At 34.4% G+C, this 21987-nt stretch overlaps 1 protein-coding gene across 1 annotated transcript in view; it reads right to left on the bottom strand.

Moving 5' to 3' along the window:
- The window catches only part of LOC129237719 (homeobox protein unc-4), a 41785-nt gene extending 22679 nt beyond the window's left edge, over positions 1 to 19106 (bottom strand). Inside the window, exon 1 of the mRNA XM_054872623.1 lies at positions 17781 to 19106. Coding sequence (XP_054728598.1) covers positions 17781 to 18366 — 586 coding nt within the window. The 5' untranslated portion in view covers positions 18367 to 19106. The remainder of the gene's footprint in view (positions 1 to 17780) is intronic.
- Positions 19107 to 21987: the final 2881 nt, after the last annotated feature.

Here is a 21987-nt window from a genome sequence, read left to right as displayed (position 1 = left end):
ACAATAAACACCCAATTTGTAAGATAAGATTCTAATATTTTGTGTGAGATTTGTGGCAGTGGCCATACTCGTGCCATACTCTGTCGAACGCTTGACCTATATCAAGGAATATGACTGAGCAATATTCCCGTCGTTCCAAAGCATTCCTTATTCGGAGCTGATACGATTGACTTGCTCAATTGTGCCGTGTTTCTGACGAAAACCAAACTGATGAGCTGAAGCAATATTGTTTTGCTGCAGATGCGACATCAGTTTTCGTCTTTGCAACTTTCCAAATAGTTTGAAGAGAGAGCAGACTTATAGGCCTGTATGAATTGATTGTATTGATAATTAAATAAAGCTATTTCCACCATGAAAATGTTTTTTTAACTACTTCATTAATTCATGTAATATAGTAAATAGTTAATCTAATTAAGAACCGGGACAAAAATTTTTAAAGATCTTAAGGCATATTTAAGAAACATATTCTGGATCCATATTCTTGTGATAGCAAATTGGTGATAAAATCTCCGAATTGGACGAGCTCCTCCTCCTATTGATGTTGTTCCTCAAATGGAAGGATCTACAGCTTGAAGTCGACTCCGAACGGCCGATGATTTTTTGTTTGTTTTTTTATGGAAGTTTTTTTATGGCAGAAATACACTCCGAGGTTTACCTGTGACTTCAAAGGAGTCACCATTGTTAGAGAAAACCTTTTCTATGGTTTGGTGTTTTATGCCCAATAGGCTCATTGTTAGCAAAATAATAACCATTTGCTATTTGTTACACATAAAACTGACATACTCATTTGTAGGTTTTCGTTGCGCGAAACAAAAAGCAAAAACTGTTGCTGTCACTAACAAAAATCTAAATAAAACCTATATACTTTTTAAATCACCTTTTTTTATGCCTTGTAATTATTTTTCACGTTTTAGAATGGTCAAAAGAAGTAAAGCTGTTTTCATGATAGTTTACGCTCACGTTTTTGAGAGTTTACTGTTCACTTATGTAGGTGAATGTCATGCTTACATAAACGATTGGCAAAAATGTATTTTGAAATTTTTACAACGAAGGACACATCCGAAACCACGTTCACTTCATACATACAAATGTATGTATAAATATAATGCAATACAACAACATCTCTAAATATTTTATTCATTTGCAATTTAACTTGCACGAAAGAAAATGATGAATGAAAACGATCAACTTATGACACATTTCATTTCCTGCAAGAATATTTTCCTTTAAAGTATATCCGATATCAGCGTAGGCCAACGACATGATGATGAATTGAGCTTGGGGAAACATACAAACATGCATACGTTTAGGTCTACACATGCAATGGAAGCTCCGCCCTTCAGTAGGGTTATGAAAAAAGTTAATGAAATCGAAGACAATGAAATTCCGAATACGAAGTGGACAATACAAAACATTATACGCGAAGGCTTTCGCATTCGAACGACATTTTACTCAACAGAAGAGTGACAACTAGTTTACGTTTACAGTACGAGTATTAGCTATGACCAACTCTTAGTGGTATGTGAATTGGCCGTGTGTTTGTGGATTATGGTTGGTGGCATGGCTGTGGCGTTTGCTTACCGGCAACACGCTTCAGTGCGTAGGCATGAGCAAATATTATATGTATGTACTCGTATGTCGCAACGTGAAGCAAAAACAAAATTTTCTTCATTTTTGTTTCCCTCTTCGCGAAAATGATTAATGAGTTTGTGGTGACTCGGAGTATTTTTGCGTATGACTCGCTCCAATGAGGCTACAAAGAAGAAAATTGTAGGCAAAAACAAGTCTTACAATTGGTAATAATAGACACCCTTTTAGGGCGGCTTGTGGCAGAATATTGTTAATTTTCAAATTATAAATTCATTATCTCACTGTCTGATCAAATTAATATCCTCAATGTATTCGTTGACAAAAACCTACGCATAAAAGATTGTAAATACATTTAGAAATTGATTATATTTAACATCTCGCTCTGCAACTCTACCAGCAAGAGAAGTACTTATATGTATGTAGATTTGTTTATTGCGGAGTTTGTATGTAGGTAAGTGTGCGTATTCTAAATATCAGTCCATGAATAAGTTTTCACCTTTTCGCGTGTATGTATAGCAAAAACAGAGAAGCAAATAAATCACTTGAAGTATATTTAATAATCAGATGTGTTTGATATTTCGTTCACAGCCGATGATTGTTTTTTAACTCTTATAGTTTACACTTCAAACTGGCTGGGGGATGTAATAGGTATATGCCCTGGTTAAAATGATATCAGCAATGCTAGGCAGAATAACATCAGGTATTCGTGCTTAGAGTTGCAATATCTTTGTACCAATTAAATCGAATATCGGTGCCTTAAAACGTCGTCGCTGTCTTCAGTTTTTTTTTATTTTTAATTTTGTAGAAATTCTCAAAATATTTTTTATCTATAGTACATATTTTATCAGTGTGGCGCGTACATGCTTTATAATTCTTCACACGTATTTTCTCATCCAATCTTTACTCTGTGCCTTGATGATTCCTAAATTTGAAGAAATAGGGTGCTAAGTATGGTCACTCAAATTTATTGCGTCCGAATGAAAGATGGACTATTCGCGAGGGGTGTTTACCACATTGGCGTATCGGCGTGTAAGGGAAGACGGCGGTGCACCCTTTCCAAGCACCCAAAAGTCTCTGTTTAGTTTAAGTCAGCGTCTCCCCTTTCTAGATGCCATTTGAACTGTTCAAATTTTTAACTCTCGATTTCTTCTATATATGTATATACTTATAAATGCATACATAGGTATGTATATATATCTAGTATACTTATATCCTTAAATACACTTGACCAAAATTCTACTTCAACTTCCCGACTGGGTGATATTCTCCCACAAATGGAGGAATCTAGAGTTTCATGTCGCCTCAGAACGCCAGATCAATGAGATCCTTTATATGGCATGAATGCATTCGGAGGTTTTTCATTACCTGCTCATGAACAACCGCTATTAGAAATATTTTGGTTTTTTGAAGCTTCATGTACATAGTGGGCTTCGAACCCGTTTCTTCTATTATTTGCAATTCCATATAATCGCTTCTAACTTTCATTTCAGTACGACTTCAAAATCTCTAATCTTTTTTATTTGAGTTTGCCAGTTGATGAGTTATAACCAAAGTCCCAGAACTTAATTGCTAGACATCCTGATCTGATTAATAAGTATTTGGTACAATTGACAAAAAAAGAGATATTTCGCACGGCCAGAGAGACCATGACAATACTGCGACGATTCTTCCCTAACAAACTGATAAGCCGTTTCGGTGACATATTCTGGCCACCAGGTCGCCCGATCTTATCCCTTTGTTCTTTTTTTCTGTGGTGGTACCTCAAAAGTAAAGTCTATGGAACAAACCCAGCGACTGTCTCGGCATCACTTCTTCAGCAAGTGACACGGAGTACGGAGGCCAGATTCCAAGTGTGTATCCGACGTAATGGTCAGCATTTAGAAGAAACAACACAAGTCGGCAGAAAAATGTTGTTTTTCTGGTTTTTTTATTCTACTGCTCAATATATAATATATAGCACCAGATTTTGAGCAAAGCACCAAATTATCATTCTTTGGTTTTAAAGTTTGATTTTGTGTTTTTTAATTCGATAAAAGATTTAATACGCGAAAGTTCATATAAATATAAGAAAATCACTAAAAATATTCACTTTTGAGTTTTATTTGTTCTTATCTTACTTTTTTATGTTTTATCTTAAATTTTTTCTATTACACTATACGACAAAGTTTATATTGCACTAGAAAGTACACTATTATTTGCAGAACTGCAAAGTGTTTTGTGACAAGTCCGAACAGAAAACTGTCAAACTTTCTACTCTATAAGGAAAGCCGGTATCATTGCAGGATGGCCGGTATCATTGCAGAACACAACCCATGGGGTCAGCGTATGACCAACATTGGAATCATTGAGGACCCAGTGCCTTGCTTGGAGGAGGCGGATAGCACTGAGCTCTTTCTCTGAGAGTGTCCTGCCTTTGTTAGAGCACGGCTACGAGTTTTGGGTTCCGATGTCATGAGAATGAGTAATATTCGTTCTCTAAAACTGGAGGATATTTACAGATTTGCCAAAGAATCTGGAAAATTCTCACAGAACTAACTACCTCTATCTCTGTCTATATTCTTTCCTATCTCTTTTCTGATACTTTTCTCCCTTGACTATCTACCCCTTTTCTAGAGCTTTAAATACAATGGGCTTTTTAGCCTGAGTGTTTTAGGAGCTACCAAATCTCCTGGTGCTCCTTGGCTCAACCTTTTCAAATTTCAATTTCACAATATTATTTGAAGCCCAGGAAGAAAACATTTGAAATGCACGTTGAACTATAGACTTTATTTAGTAATACTGCATACTCAGTTTCTCATTTTTGCATCAATTTTAATTTTTAAATTACTTTAAAGTTACAAAGGAAAGAAATTCAATAAATAGCTTTAAGTTCTTATAGTCCCCCAGCTTAAAAACAAAAAACAAAAAAAGTCCGCCAGAACAAATACATATAAATGTTTTTTATAGTATCCATTAGCTGTACTTTATTTCATGGGAGGAAAGTACAACTTTTTTTCGATTTTTACAATAGCTAGGAAAACGAAGTTGAAAAGTGAAGTTAAATAGTTGGATATATCCCCATCCATTTCATAATTAATAATTTCATATTAATATAATAAAATCAGGATATATATTTAAAGTATTATATATTTGATTAAATAGTTAAAATGATTAATTGATAATTTAGAAAATGTAAATTGACTAGCAAATTAAAAATTTAGGATGCAGCATTACTATGTAAAATTCATCATTTCAAGTGCATAAGAAAAATTTTCCAGATAAAATTCAAAATCGTTGAGGAATGATTCACTGTTCTCAATACTCTGGGAACAAAAACACCATTTTGTTGGACTGAGTACCAGGCGCTATTTTGAAATTCCAGAAAGCAGAATTCTTTTTGGGTACAACTAAACCCACATCAAGAGTTTATCAAAAACTGGTGAGACAGGGAATGCACGCAACACTAGATGGAGAGTAAAGTACAGTGGCAGGTTAAACAGTTTATTTGCACTCCAGAAGAGTGTTAAGTTCTTCCTCGTATATCTGAATAGAAACTTACTCTGGCTCGTACACGATACATCGTTATCATTTTAGTAAACTAGAATTAGTGGAAACATGCGACTGCCCGTTTTGGGAACTTGACGCTGAAACTCAAAAGTATATTTTCTACAAATGTGCAGCTCTCGCAAGATGAAGACTCGTACTCCTAGGTGATGCGGCTCTAAACCCTTTAGTGACATGAATCAAAAAGTCAAATTTATCAGAACCCTCCAGTTTTAGGCCCAACAATAATAATAATAGTAATCATTATACCAGCATGAAAAATGTTCACCAAAAAAGTCACTAATTGCAATTTGCAATAAAATTATTAAAAACTTAAGGGGTTCTGGTGGTCTAGAAATTTCAGAAAATCGATTTTTTGTTTTTTCGATATTTCGAAAGTAAAGTATCTTAAGAACGTACTGTGACATTTTCATGCTGAAATTCTCAATATTACAGCCCAGTAAAGCGCGGTGATGTTGTCAAAAAAAAACCCCAATCGAATCGTCTGAAATTTTAATATGTTGCTCACAATATCAATGGCTATCGCCCGTATTCGAATCACACTATTATATCAATTGTTTCGTATTTTTTTGAGTAAAAAACTGAAAAAACAACAATTTTTAGAGTGTCAAATTCAAACCCGCGCCATTTTGTCAATTTTTTTTTATTGTAGTAGTGGAACATAGCACACTGATTAATAACTTTTTTGAGTTTTTGTGTTTCAGATAAATAAAAGACCCAGAATGGACAACACCGTCTAGGTCCAATTTTTCGGTTTTTCGGGAGGGTCAACTTAAGAGCCATTTTTTAAATTATTAAAATTAATTTTTTTTTTCATTTTTGTATATAAAAGAAGTTAAATAAAAAGCGTTCTTCGTTCGTTTCATTTTTCATTTTTTTTATATTTAAAATGAAATCTGAAAATACCCTAAATTTGTGAGGCCTAGACCACCGGTACCCCTTAATCGTTTTTCATAAAAATTCTCTTCTATGTTTCCTTCTACTAATATAGTAAAGTAAAAGAAACAAAAATTTGGCATTTAGAAGAAAGGCCCAAAAAGGGTCAACTGGTGTAATATGAAAAAAATGCGCCTTTATCTTCTTTGAAATAGTTATTGAAATACATTTTTGAGATTAGTAATTATTTTTTAATTTAGCCCAAATAAACTTTTACATTGACGGCCAAGCAGCCATCAAAGCAGAAGCAGGACTAATTGAAAAACTCACACTAAGACACGGAACTAAGAAGCAAACCACCATCAACTGGGGTGCAGGACACAAGTGAATCGAAGGAAACGAGAAAGTGGATATTCTATCCAAAGCAAGCGCAAATTTTCTTGTAGCAAGCACAGCCGGTATACAACCCCCACTCTGCAAATAACGACTGGATATACATAGATGCAGCAGTGATTCAAGAAGCGAACTCAAGATGGGAAAGAACCAGCCCATGCAGGACCGCGTAAATTATGCTACGCAGGCACAATTTCAGGTCTTCGAACTATATTTTATCTCTTCCCAATAAGCAGTGTAAATCTGGGTGTCGAAGGTGACGGGACACTCCTTCGTACGCTGCCAAACTGTAACTAATGCAAAATGTAACGAAGGTGTTCGCCACTGCCATGCACTTAGCCACACAAAAATAAATTGCAGAACCTCTGCATTATTTTCAAACTCAGAAAGCGTGGCAGATCAAAAAATTAGCAGCCTACTTAAATTATCAAAATATAAAGATCTTAAGCTCTCCATACCAACACTGGGTATCACTATGGATCTATTCCTGGTCTATATGCAAGTCAAACCAAACCTAACCTAAAGAGTGAAGAATAGTGTCTTGAGGAAAATTTCTAGTTAGAGTTAAGCACTTGGATATACCCATACTGCTTGCAAACGACCACTGCGAACATATTGCACAAGAGCTGATGCCGCCGTAGTGAATCTAAACGAGTTGTTAAGTTTTAAGATTAAAAGTTTGTGGTCCACGCAGTTAAACGCTTTGGAATGGTCAAGTAAAATTTTAAAAGTCACAAAGTTTTGGTCAATATTGAGTCTAATATCGTTCATTACTTTAATTAAACATTTTTAAAACCGAGAGAAATAACATACGCAAATGTTATTTATAGGCACACTCGCAATGCTACGTACATAGAAATGTACATATTTACAATACATATGCGAATGCATTGTCTGATTGCACACATGCATTTTATAAATCGAAATCGAGACGTGCGTCAAAGTATTTTAGTTGTCAAGAATTTTAGTTAATATTTCTAATCAATACGATGCAATTGTGTTTAGTAAATGTTTTGATAGGTCGGCAAATTTCAAAGAATAAGGTCATTTCGTGTTTTGCCAAAACAAATCACATCATTCAATTAGTTCGTATTGAATCCAATAACAACTAAACACAATCGCACATTGTGTATCTTGTGTAAGAATGAGTAACTACAGTAACCCTTAAATAATGGTTTTGCTTTTATATTTGTTGTTGTTCATATGTCTGTATTATTTGCATTCAATTAATTGATTATTATTTGATTAATGAGACTAACAAAGAGTCATGTGTTTATAAACAGCCAACAAAAAAGCAAACAATTAATTTTACTATCACCACCGATCGACAGAGGCAGACATCTACTTTTATTAGTATATATTTAAATTTTATACATACACACAAGTACATCTATATATGTATGCATTTGCATATACACATTATGAGTTTCAACCCATCACAATTGCTATCATTTCCGTTACATTGATATGAAATTTGAATAAATTCTGAGACATTGAATTGTTTGATTGATAAATAATAAAATAATTTATTCAGTTCTAAGTGTTTATAAAAGAGATTTCAATTCCAAAGTCTCATTATATTTGCATTATTTATGCTAATTAACAATGCAAAAAAAGCCATAGAAATGTTGCTGTTTCAAATTCATTTCTACACAAAGCAAACTTTTCACATAAATCGATTATCTGGGCGACATAAGTCAATGAATGGGTATTTCCATAATATAATACAATAAAGAATATAGTTTTGTCGGTCGATACATTAAAAACCTGACGCTTAAGCAGATTAAATAATTTCATATATCTTGAAGAAAATAAATAAAAAAAGATAAAAATGTCTGCTAATATTTCAAGCTCGATTTTGTTAAATTAAGAAACCATTAGGACATCCAAAAAAAAAATGGCCGAATCTTAGAAAATGGTGAACTTAATTTATTATTTTGTGGGCCAAAATGAAAATACAATATCTTGATGAAGCAAGCCAAGGAGAATTGAGGGCGAATTTTGACTTATAATAAATGAATAAACAGAGTTAAGCAAAAGTGCAAACAAAGTTAGCCTACCATTTGTAGGTATTTACTATTTTATACTAAATCACAATCGGTAGATTAATAATTTTTATAAATTGCGTCGTACGTCAATCATATTTGGCACTTGTGAACTGGACAGGTGGCAACCAGGCACGCGTAAAAGTAAAATAAAGATTTTCATCACTCAAAATCGTTTTTTTATTTAATAAAAAATGATTCAAAAACTAAATTGATGACTAATTTTGCGCCATTTTGTGCGGGGTGTTTTTTTAGTTGCATCGCTCTTAACTACCGATATGGATAACTATGGTTTGACAGCTGAGAATGGCAAGCTGTGCTGACATTTCTCTTCAGTAAGGTTCGACAAGTCATTGTGAATCGTTTAACGCCAGAACAAAGTTTTTCAACTGTGAAAATTCATTTTGAAAAAAAAGTCTGTTCGCGAAGTTCACAAAGCACTGACGGCATATTGATCCTTATTTTTTTCGAAATGTAGTGGGAGCTGCCATTACGGAGAATAGCGAGCGCTAAAGACCCATGCTGACTGAATTTTTGTTTCCTAAAATTAATCAGCTAAACATCTGGTTCCAACTTGTCATACAGCGAGCTCAACAATCGATTTATTGTAATATTCAAGCTACCATTGACGCCATACAGCCAGATTTATTGAGTGAAGTAGTCAAAAATTGGACTGATTGAGAGATTATAAAGAAACAAATTCACTCCAACAATATTTCTGTGTTTTATTATAATTTCAAGTTGTTAAGCTCTTAAAAAAACACCCGATATATCTATTTACTAACATATAATCATACTCCTTCTTTCTCTATGCTCAACGTTCTCTACTTCCTCCTCGTCCCTGCAGCTGCGACTGAAATCTTTAAAGGGAAATGCCATACGTGTAACTTCAAGGCAGTGATCGTACTAACTAACGTACTAATGGAAGTTCGGTCTAGATTAAGGAAGGAGCTACTTCTGTGTACATTCCATTTAGGCCAGTCCTGTCTAGTTACTTTACAAATGTACCCTATGTTGCATCTACTGTTGGCCTGCACCAAGTATACCGATTTATATTCAGTTCCACCCTAGTCAGCTCATCCGTGATACAATATGCAAGAATATGTCTGTGTACAGAGAACCAGACAATAATCGTGCCACCTAGCCAACTCATTTAGAATAGTTCTATATTCAGTTCCTACTTTGTGGGAAGTATTATTGCAGTGAAGGGATTTTATAGCAGTTTGAACTGCTAAAACTCTGACAATCGTTAGTATATGAGATATATCTCCGGTATCACTAATTGCTCAGCTATTAGCAAAATGGGGGATATGTTATAGAGCTCCTTCTTTTGCTACCAAGTCAGACCTACTAAGGCCTCAAAGTAACTATTCGGAGTGGTTCCTGATTCCGAACGGCGCCACCGCTAATTGAAAACATTTGTTTTATGTTTTATTTCGTGTTCATAGTGGTTCTGGGGCCGCGGATTTACCGAATTTTTGTCAAACACAGCCTCTTTCGGCTATAGCAACCGACCCAGTAGTAAATTTGTGAATGGAATCACAATCACCTCAGTGATACTCACAAAAATATCGAAAGGAATAAAATTAATGTTTCCTTTTCTATGTTTAATGAAATAATGGAATAATAAGCAAATTCATGGAGCAATGAAATATATGGGTGTTGTAAGAATTAGCTTATCTTAAGCAATTTTATTTAAGCCTTGATGAAGCATGATTGGTATCTACAAGGTGTCACAAAATTAATCATTCAAATTTGTTTTTGAATAACTTGTTTACTAATCAAAAGGAATTAGTTTGAGTGATGGAGATCTTTATTTTGACGATTATTTTTTTCGCGCCCCATTGCATGTCTGTTTGTATACTGCAGCTGTCAGTTTTACAAGTGTCAAATATGTCTGACGTACGATGCCAATTGCACAATTATAGATTTTCCGGCAGTGTCCCCGTCTTGTACAATAAAAATAAACTTCAATAATAAAAGAAATCGAGAAATGCTTCTAATACTAGAAGAAAAAGCTTCAGGAGATTTCAATTAAATCGGCGCCATACTTTTGGTTTAGGTAACAAATGTTTCAAATTTGCTTTAAAAAAAGATCTTTTGAAAATCATAAAACAAATGTTTCCTCAATACTGGAAAAAATTTTAGGAATTTTATTCAACTATCGAGTAGATTTTCAACTTATTGTTTTCGAACTCATTTTGGGAGACGTGAGCAAATTTTGTATTAGTATTTACATATTGGGGATTTTCTATATTCCATCTAAAATATCGAGAAATCTTATATCCTATCAACTTAGTGCTTTGTGACCTTTCAAAAAATGTTAAGCAAAGATACCCAAATGCTATATTGACCACAAAATAATGAGTAAGCGATTAAAAAAGGTTAAATCGGTGAAAAATCTCTTGCAATTGCTTAAGAAGAGATGCACACATTTTTGTTTAAGAATGAAATATGTATTTATGTGTGTATATAAGAAGCATTCCATTGAATAAAAATAACTTAATTGTACTAAAAATCTCCCACAGTAAAAGAAGTTTTTTTTTGGTTTCTCAACTACTAGACAGCCAGGACTGTCTTGAGGCAATTTAAATATCATTCCGAATTTCAGCCAAACTGATAAAATGTTTGAAATGAAAAAAAAGAAATACAATTTGTGCGCCTTGAATTCGAATTGTTTGTGCAAATATCGCTTTCTATGGCTCTTAAAACGATAACTTAACGCTGCGGATGTATTAAATGTGCATCTTTGCCTGCCACTTCTCGCCCATTCACAAATATTTAGGGAAATTTCGAACTGCTAAATATAGAAATTTATCTACATATTTAATAAATAAAAAAATTGTTTTGGAGGATTTAAAGAGGCTGCTGTTGTAGGAGAATATTTCGCATGCGCATATCGATAATAAAAAATAAATCGATAGCACAAATATGTCGATACAAATGAAGCATTCACTAAAAAGGCATTTGTAAAGAAAAATATTTGGAATACTAAATAAATTATTCAAAAAACTATTTCCTTTCGGAGGCATAATTTAAGATCTTCCTTTGTATTCCTCATAAAGTAAGAAGTAAATATTTAAATTTTTTCATTCATAAAGATGGTTTTCTTGACAAAAAGAATTTACTCACAAGTGTTGTACAATAAACAGAGCAACCTACGCAATGTAAATACATACATATGTACATATGGTATGTATGTACGTATTTATGTATTTTTAAATAAATATGAAGCAGATTACATGGAAAACGCGTTCGCCAACTATCGTAGATATGGAGCAGTTGTATAATTGTTAAATTTTCGCTTGCGTTGCCATTGGTTGATCCAAATAAAAAAATTCATTTAAAAATTGTGAATTCAACGGGTTATTTTATTATAAATTTAATAAAACATATTGTTATTGAATATTTTATAATCATACAACACTACGCGCCACTCTCTGCCTTGGGCTGGATAATAAATATGCTACGATGGCCCGCTGCCTTTTCCTTATTTAGCTAATCTAAATCTGCAGCTCTAACTGTTAATACATTTGATTGTGCCTTGAAAAGTTCAGGGTTTTCATCAATACAATTTGGAGTTTGGATGTTTTTAAAGGAATAAATACATACATACCTACATACATACAAACATACATACATACATACACACATACATACGTATTACGTATTATTATTTATTATTTTTTTCTTGCTGCTACGCTCTAAATTTGATCTATGGTTAAAGAACTTAGTCTCCTTTTTTTAATTTTTACCCAGTCAGCAACGCTTTGAAAATTACCATTGAATTTCCATAGAAAAAATGCATTTTTCCTTAAATTTGATTTAAACCAAATCTCAATATCAAATGATAGAAAAAGTATTTTAAAATGCGGTCCTCCTTCCGCAGGCAATACAAAACCGCGGAGTGTATTTCTTCCGTGATAAAGGTCGGCATAGCAAATTTCTGCCGCTCGGAGTCGTTTTAAAATTGTAGGTACCTCCATTTGTGGAACAACATCAAGACGCACATCACAAATAGGAAGAGGAACTCGGCCAAACACCCAAAAAGAATGTAAGCGCCAATTATATATTTATATATATATCGATGTAGCCGAATGGGTTGGTGCGTGACTACCATTCGGAATTCACAGAGAGAACGTGGGTTCGAATCTCGATGAAACACCAAAATTAAGAAAAACAGTTTTCTAATAGCGGTCGCCCCTCGGCAGGCAATGGCAAACCTCCGAGTGTATTTCTGTCATAAAAAAGCTCCTCGTAAAAAATATCTGCCGTTCGGAGTCGGCTTGAAACTGTAGGTCCCTCCATTTGTGGAACAATATCAAGACGCACACCACAAATAGAAGGCTCCTCCTCCTCCGCCAAACACCCAAAAAGAGTGTACGCGCCAATTATAAAGTAAAATAAATATATCGATGTTCAGATTGATACTAATTCATTTCCTTTTAAAATTTTTTTACAAATGTCCAGAAGCCGATAACAAAAATAAAAAACACGAGATTAATATGTTTTTTTTGACTTTCAAATGTTTTTTTTTTTTAATTTAAAATTTTTTATCTTTAATTTTTACATTTTTAAATCAATTTTTTTTGTTAATTTTTTAAATTTTGTTTTAATTTAGGAATTTTTTCATGGTCACTATAAAAAACTATAAAATGTAAAAATATATGTAAATTTGAAGCCTTTACAACCAACATTCGATAAATAGAATAGACTGAGTTCATAAAATTTTTCTTAAGTAGGCATTACGTTTCCTACGATTTGAGGCTCATGTTCCATCCTATAATTCGCGGCTGAAGCTAATTAAATTAGAATCTCTAGAAAAGAGAAGGGCAGTTCTTTCACTTCGTTTATTTTCAGAGTTGTTAGTGGCATCGTCGACTTTTCAGTTCTACATATTTAAGAAGATAAGCTTTACAAAGCAGTCTTGTTTCACAAAGAAGTACTCGCGATTTTTACCCTTTTTATGGGGTAAACTTTAAGACTAAATTTGCGAGTAATGCACCCATTGCTTGCGCACTTAGAAACTATAGGCACCTTTTATTCGCCATTTCTCTGCTAGGCTCACTTGACGAAATATTTGAGAGATTCGCCGCTCACGCGTATGGTTATACCTCATAAAACTGGTATAACTCACTATTTTGCAAACAAATGTAATTTTAGGCAGCTCTATTCAAGTGTTGCTTGGCGAAAAGAATATTATAATTCATTATCCAATTCCAGCCTGCTTCATTTCGCTTTATCTGGATCTAATTTTGTAAAAAATTTAAATTTAGTTAGTTAATATTGAATTTATATTGATTTCTAACATTTTAGTTGCCAAAATTGGCTTTTTCTAATTACAATTGTGTCTAGTTTATACTGTAGATTATTAAAACGGCATAGATTAGGTCAGGTTATATATTATACTGGCTGGCCGAAGCCACGCAGAGACCATTTTGGCCCATAGCGATACCAGATCAAAGTCCTGTATTTGGTTTTAAAAAGACGTAAATAAATACAATTTTTTGGTTTCAGGGCCTAGTTCCAAAGCGAAAACTATTTTACGTGTAAACAACAACTGATAATAATAAACCAAAACGAAAAAGTAATAAAAATAATAAAAATATAATAATTCTAATAATAAAATAAAGGTAAGGAAAAAATATATTTAATAATAAAAACGCGTTTTTCAATGCTACATTTTTAAAGTCGGCAGGAATTATAATTCGAATAAATCTTAATCGATTAACTTGAAATTTTAACTGTGCATTTGTAATTAAATTATAAACAATTATCGGATGAAAATTTCGATTTTTCTTAAAAAAAAATAACGTGCTGTTCTACAAAATTCGATGTATGTGAGAAATCCTAAAAAATTTAAATGTATAATCGAAAACAAAATTTTGTTTTCACCATAAATTAAGCATTTTAGGTGCAGTTGTCCCCTACAGCCAGCATTTTGTGTTATACACCCAATTCCCTTTTTACGCGGCCTTTTTTACACGATTTTGAAATAACATAACAATTCACTATTAAATTTGTTTTTATGAAATTTTCGTTCTTGCACGAATCTCAAAACAAAAAAGTGCTTCCTTAAACAAAACAAAATTTCTAAAAGAAAGGCTTATAAGTAAACATTTTTCGATTAAGTTAAAATTAAGTAAATATATATCCATGCATATATACTTCAAAAACGTTGCAATAAATTTATTTTAGAACTAACCAAGTCCGATTGCGCATTAAACTGTGGGGCAAAATCAATCATCCAATTTTGCTTTTGAATAATTTTTTTACTGAATAAAAAAAATAAGTTTGAGTGATCGAAACATTTATTTGACCTTTACGCGCTCCATTGCTTGTTTTTTGTATACTGCAGCTGTCTAGTGCACAAGTTTCAAATGATTGAGGTACGACACAAAATTATAAGTTTTCCGATAGGGTGATTAATTTGGTGCCACCTTGTATCATATAAACAAATCGAGAAAGCAAAAAAACAGTTACTAATAACAGACTTTGTTACAACGAAAAACCGAACAGAAGCCGTTAATAATTTGAATAAAGCCCGACAGATGGGCTGGCCATATCTGACATAGATATAATCTGATACATCACCTGGGCTGAAAAGTCCCTGGCCGAACAAAGAAAACATGTTTTTTTGTTTATAATTTGCTTTTCTCATCAACGTAATTTTATCTTTTGTCTCAAAATAGGCCTCAGTTTCAGCGATAACCTCTTCCTTCGAGCAAAATTCTTAACGGCAACCTTTTTTTGGGCCTGCGAACAGCCAGTAGTCGCTGGGAGCCAAAATGTGGTAAATACGGTAGATGTGGGAGCAATTCAAAGTTCAACTCATATATGTAGTTTTGTCATTGTTTTGATTGACTTGTGACACGGTACGTCTTGATGAAACAAAATGATGAACAAACGCGGGCTCCGCTTTGAATAGAGCTTTCTCATAGTCAAATGCTCATGCAATATAAAGCGAAAACGTTCGTTTGATATCTTTACGATGTCAGCTAACTCATGCAACTTCACTTTTCGATCATTCAAACCGATTTTGTGGATTTTTTTTTTTACGTTTTCTGGCGTCAACGGCTCATTTGGACGTCGACTGCGTTGTCCATCGTAGGTGTCTCTACGACCACATTTTAAGTAAGCAAACCATCGTAGTATTGTTGTTTCTGATGAAACGGAGTCCTCATAATACTTTTGAAGCCATTGCTTCACTTGAACGGTATTTTTCCCCATCAAGAAGCAGTATAAAATTAAAACGAAAAATTCTTTTTGATCCATTGTTTTGAAAATAATAAAAATAGCGTCACTCTTACCACAATAACTCGCGAATATTATAATAATTTGAAATTTCAGCAGCTGTATTTTTATGGTTAGTACTAACTGAAAAAGAGGTGAATGCAATGAAAGTAGTGCCATCTATGTGTTAGGCCCGGGACTTTTCAGCCCATGTGTTATATACTGATGATAGCATTTTTGGTCTAGTCCGTAATAAACGTGCACGTTTGCTATCAAGTAGTGATGAATAGTTTCCAGTTAATTTTCTTCCTAATTCAATTTGAATTTTTGTATGTTTTGCACTTATGGATTACATTTTTTTTTTAATAAAATAAAAAAATGAATTGTTTTTGTTTTATAAAAACTTATGCAATACTTCTTTTGCACAGCTTTTTTTTGAAAAAAATGTAGAGTTTTTTCATCTAATACGATTTTTGAGACTATGGAACATATCCCCAAATTTACTGTTTAAAATTTGTTTTTTTTTTGCGATTTTTTTGCTCACTTTTCTAAGGAACTTATCTACCATGTAAAAAAATAGTTGGGAGTATTACTTTGGAAAACTATGTAAACACTGTGTATTCTGATCCATTTGATTGTCCCGCTGTAAAATTCCCCAAATTTCCAAAGCTTAGTTTTGTGCTCCTTCAATTATCTGATCCCTCACATGAAAGATGGCACCGACAGTAAAAGATTCTTTGAGGTGTGGATAGAAACGAAAACGAGCATAACTCATATACATACACCTATTTTAATAATTCATGATTTTTTTACTAAATTTATTCGATAAAAGATTAAAAATGTACCTCGAAATCTCGGGTCTGCCAACCACTTAAAACATTAATAGGTTTTTGTGTTTTAAATAAACATTATTATTTACATAACACATCCTGTATTTAAATGTTTAGCATATTCGCAGCCGTATGGCCCTGCGGTGGGTCACAAAACTTTGCCATTGTAGACCATGTGCAGCATGATTTTGCATATAAGTTTTTGAAGTTGTTTGTTGGTGAACGTAATTTTTTCCTACTTGACATGTAATTATAAATATTATTAATTTTTCTGTTATAGAAAAAATGTATTGATTTGCTTTTCATATTTTTTTATATACATATTTGTTTTGTTTCTCGTCTCATATGAATAGTATTTAAAATACACTTACAACAGTCCGCTTGAATGCTGTTTGAGCTCTTCAATAAATCTTATCTTAGCAAAAGTTTTATGGATGCTCTTGATATATAAGTTTTTATGCTAACCTAAGAACCAAAGGCAAAAAATATGCAGACGCACATTTGCTTTTTAAAGTTAAAAACACTTTAAAAAATCCTCTTCAAGTATAGTTTTTCGGAAAAGTTAAAAAAAAAACCTGCATCAAATAGGTATAAAAATCTTGTTTTTCACAACACTTTATAAAAAATATTAAAACGCAAACATTTTTTATTTTAGGTGCTAAAAATAGTATTTTCCAAATTTTATGTGTTTTTATGTTTATAAGGAAGCATTTAAGTTAACCTTAAACAAAGGCAAAATATATGCAGGCGCATATTTGCTTTCTAATATAAAATCCAAAACCTTTAAAAAATCCTCTCCAAGAATAGTTTTTCGGAAAAGTTGCATGGCTGGCAGCAAAACAAAGATATTTCTATAATTTTTCTTAATATTTTTAGATGAAACATATTCATAACTTATTTTAAAAATATCTGCATTTTGTTTTTTCAGAACACTTTATAAAAAATGTTATATTAAAAATCTTTATTTTATGTACTGAAACTAGTATTTTCCGAATTTTTTCGACTACAGGTTTTTTCATATCTCTTATTTTCGCTATTTACTTGTGCGAAAATATAATATGAACGACGACGAAATGATAACTGTTGTAAATGTGGAAAAATTAGAAACAGAAAAAAATTTTCAAAAGCAGCAATAGTTGAGGCAACACAAATGGCTTCTGGGAAACACAGTTTAAATAACTGGCTCTGATATACTTTTCACACGTAGTGCATAATCGATATATTAAAAGCCTATAAACAAAACAAATGTTCAAGGCCGAGTCTAACTCACCTCCATCCTCATTCGATCCTTCACTTGGTGGGCCCGCCGCTAAATTTTGTCGATTTCCAATCATTAATCGATGTTGAATGGCCACTGTAGCCACAGCCGCGGCCGCAGTCGTTTGCACGGCTGACACATTTCGCATCGCCACACTTAGGCCAGTTAAATTAGCGAAGGCATTACTTGCATTGACTGCCATTTGCGAGGCTGCGGCGGCAGCAGCAGCATTTTGCGAATTAGCCTCGAAACGTGGACGACCCAAAAATGGACCGCCGGCAAAAACGCCCGGCACACCGAATTGTAGAAACGGTCCCCAAGGCGGAACGCGCACTCCACCCGGTGCTAGTTGGGCTGCAGCAGCGTACAACTGCAATGCAGCTGTTGGATGCAAACCTTCCGGCGGCATTGTAGCTGAGGCACCTGTCGAACGGACAATTGTTCCGGGACACGAGGAAACAATACCACTACTGACCCCAACGCTATCGGAGCCGCTGACGGTATCAGCCGTCGGACTTAAACGTGCTTGCGTTGATAAACGCTGTACCTGCAAGTTTTGTTGTTGGTGTTGTTGCTGCAATTGTTGCTCTAAAACCATTCTGAACTAGCGCACTGATGATGAGCGTTTGTATATATTGCAGCACGGTACAAAAATTGCTGCAGCTGCTGGCGCGAAATATGTTGGAAAAGTCCACATAGAATTCGCACAAAATTCTCACAAACTATTTTTAGCCACTCCAATTTAAACATTAAATGCACAAAACTCACAAACATCGATTTATATGTATATGTATGCATGTGTGTATTCACAGTCGTATTGTCGTTGCCGCTCCTTGCGTATATGTAGACAATTTCATTATAAATATTTCATATTGTTAGTGTTTTTGTTATTGTTAGCTTATTATGCCAATCAATTAAGATTCAATTTTGTGGCGGTGTTAATAAAAATAATTGCAATCGCACGCAACGCGTTCGGCAGACAGCGCAACCGATGAAGTGAATTCCGGTTTAGACCTCGGCCAACTCAATTACCACCGCTTGCCAATGGAGCCCGAACCGCGCACATCCTACTCCTCTCTTTCGGCACAGCTTTGGAAAATCTCAAATCAACTGAACTAAAACAAGTGAACCACCGACGGTAGCACAGGCCGAAATGTGCAACAAACCGAACGTAGGAAATAACCAACGAGCGCTCACCATGAAAATTCAATTTGAACTGAGTGCAGCGAGCGAACCTCGACGCCAACAAACCAAACCAGACGGATTAACGATGTAGCAACGGCCGTTAGCAATGAGCAACAAGAAGTTAACGAATCAATGAGCGAACAGGCGATGAGACAATGGGCACGAGATTGTTGCCATTACTACCACCAAACTACCACCACCACAACAACCACTATCTACACCACACCACACCTAAAAGCCATCAGTCGATTAACGTGCGACGAACGCTTCCTAGTTGTTGCGTAGTGTATGCGAGAACGGTAGCACTATGGCGCGTAGCTGTTTCTTTATTGGTGCGAGTGAGTGGGAAATTCATCAAATAACCGCTTAATTCTATTCCTTAGGCAATGTTGTTGTCTATGCCAATGGTAAAGTTGCCACTACGACCTCTGTCGCCGGTTCAACCAACTTCAAGACTATATACAGCAAGCAACTTTGCCAAATAATGTTTTCCTTAAAAAATCCCTTTCCAAAACTTCACTGCTCCCCAACCAACCTTAATTGTCCATTAACAACTCGCTGTGCAGCCAACAAAACGTATGTATATACGTGTTATACATACATTTGTTTGTATGCGCTTATGATTCATGTCGTTTCCAATATGGACGACAATGGCCGCATTTCCGAGCACTAACACCACCAGTCAAATCTTTGCAGAAACATATTCGCTGCTAGCGTGTTAGAGAGAGATGACATAATGGTAACTTGTAAATACTGGTCAAATAGTGGGAATTTTCGACATATTCTTTTTCACTTTTCTTTCGATTTTATCAATTTAGCGCAGCGATAACTGAGCGTATGAACTCGTAGGAGAGTGAGCATTTGTGCCAGTATGTTTGCGTGAGTGTTGCTTGCGAATGTGTGTGGGGTTGTGCAGGGCGGAGTTTTTCGATATTTTTCAATTTGCGCTCATAAAATTATTATTTGTGCATTTGTTGCTGTAAGTGCCTCTGTTGCTTTCCGGCATTGGTATAGAAGCCAGGCTAAAGTGGTTCAACTGGAAGAGGAGGTATGATTGTTTGCTCGCTTATCGTCGGAGTTTCTCGGCGACAGTTGTTGCTGTGGTTTATGCTATTGCGCTTATTTACGTACATACATACATACATATGTGCAATCGAATAAATTTGTGATTATGTGTGTTGTCGTTGAAATGAATTCAAACGATGGTTATACCATAGATAAAACCAACCATTTCGGAAGTGTCTACTGAAATTTTTTTCAATTCGCATCTTAGATTCTATGTATGTATATCTGTTGTATAAGTATATCTATATATTTGATTTAAGTCAATTGAAAAAATAACGAATCGTTTGATTAGCTGAAAGGATATTCGCTCAAAAGTCGGAACAAATATTTTAATTTTGCTTAAAATGTAAATGTTAAATTAGAACGATTAACTTTTCGGACTTTTCAATTTGCATACATATGTATGTATATATACCAATGCTTAACAGGGCAAAAATCATTTAAGCATATTTTCGAATTATATATATTCGATTTATATATATTATAATATATTCGAATTACAAAATCCAATGCCTACCTTAGAAAGCGATTCAATTGATTTAATTGTCGAAAAGCTCTGTCCGAAGTAGCATTCTTGTATACTTCTTTTCCAACTGCTTCTGCTATTTCCACGTCTACGGATGACATTTATAACTTTTCTTCGAAAATTAAGGAGGCACAAGGCTTCCCACTAGACGGTTGGTCTACTTAAAAATTTTGGAGAACAGTGTTTAATTTAAAAATAATGATATTTTTTTTTAAATAAAGAGTGGAGACTTGGGCTTATATATCGAAAAAATATCCAAAAAATGTCCGCATGTGAAAGTTGATGCGAATTAGGTTGGCGCACATTAACCGAGAAAGTGTCCAATAGTCTCCTTCTCTGAAAGGTCCACACAGCTTCTGTAATGAGGGTTAAATCGTAAACCTAACCTTCCCGCGTATGTGTCGATCATCCAATGACCCGTAAATACAGCCACGAGTTTGGAAATTGAACGCCATGGAGTGCCCAGGACTTTCTGAGTCCTCGGTCTATTTCACTGCGGCCAAAGGGTTTTCGAAATAGCACATGAAGAAACGGAGCTCCATCTTTTCTGCGCTTTCCTGAGAAAAAATTTGTGCAATTCCAATTTAAGAACAGTCAGAAGGTTGCCGATGACCGGATGGGAGGTCTCTGAGACAAATTCAGTTCCCTTCTTGGCAAGCACATCAGTAATTTCATTTCGCTCTATGCTCCTATGTCGTGGAACCCAGATCAGAGAAATGTTACCTGCAAACCGAAGGTTTATATTTTTTTAAATATATATATTTTTATATTATTTGAATACTAATGAAACGCAACTACATCTCGCGGTACTATATTAAATATTTTTACGATGTACGTTGCAATATGCACGAGTATTTTTCATTATTTATATACATTTTGGTAAATACCTAAGCTCCTTGTTTTGTATTGCTTACCTTACTACTCGCTCGGTTTTTCTCTATATATAACTGTAAACTTATATTCTTATATTTATGTAGGCTTACACTATTGTTGGTGGTAATCTATGTATGCGCGTATAGGTATGTACGCACATACTTGTAGAAGGACGCAGAACTTGAACCAGCCGATCTGCTTGCTCGGTAGGAAAAGGTTCTTAACAATCCAGCTGGTTGTATAGGTATAATAAAATAAAATTTTTGAGAATGCCGGGCAAATACACAGAATATGCTCCAAAGTTTCCTCTATATCCTCTCTGCACCTATAATAGTTGTGCAGCCTTTTCGCGAGAGCGTAAGTACGAATTGAGTCAGTTCTTTGTCATTAGTTCTACCTACATGACTTTTGCATGTGGTCAGATTAGTTTCGTTGTATATTATATTTAACGGCTTTTGTGTATCGTTTTCTTGTTCAAATAGTAGGTTAACAGCACTTTTAGATATCCCATCTACAATACTATTTCGTATCCTATGTGATCTTTGTGACCCGGTACCCAATAGATGTGCA

The sequence above is a fragment of the Anastrepha obliqua genome, chromosome 2 (genome assembly GCF_027943255.1).
Source record: "Anastrepha obliqua isolate idAnaObli1 chromosome 2, idAnaObli1_1.0, whole genome shotgun sequence".
Classification (NCBI taxonomy): Eukaryota; Metazoa; Arthropoda; class Insecta; order Diptera; family Tephritidae; genus Anastrepha; species Anastrepha obliqua.
The sequence above is the reverse complement of the archived record's forward strand: the minus strand, read 5'-3'. Positions and strand labels throughout refer to the sequence as shown.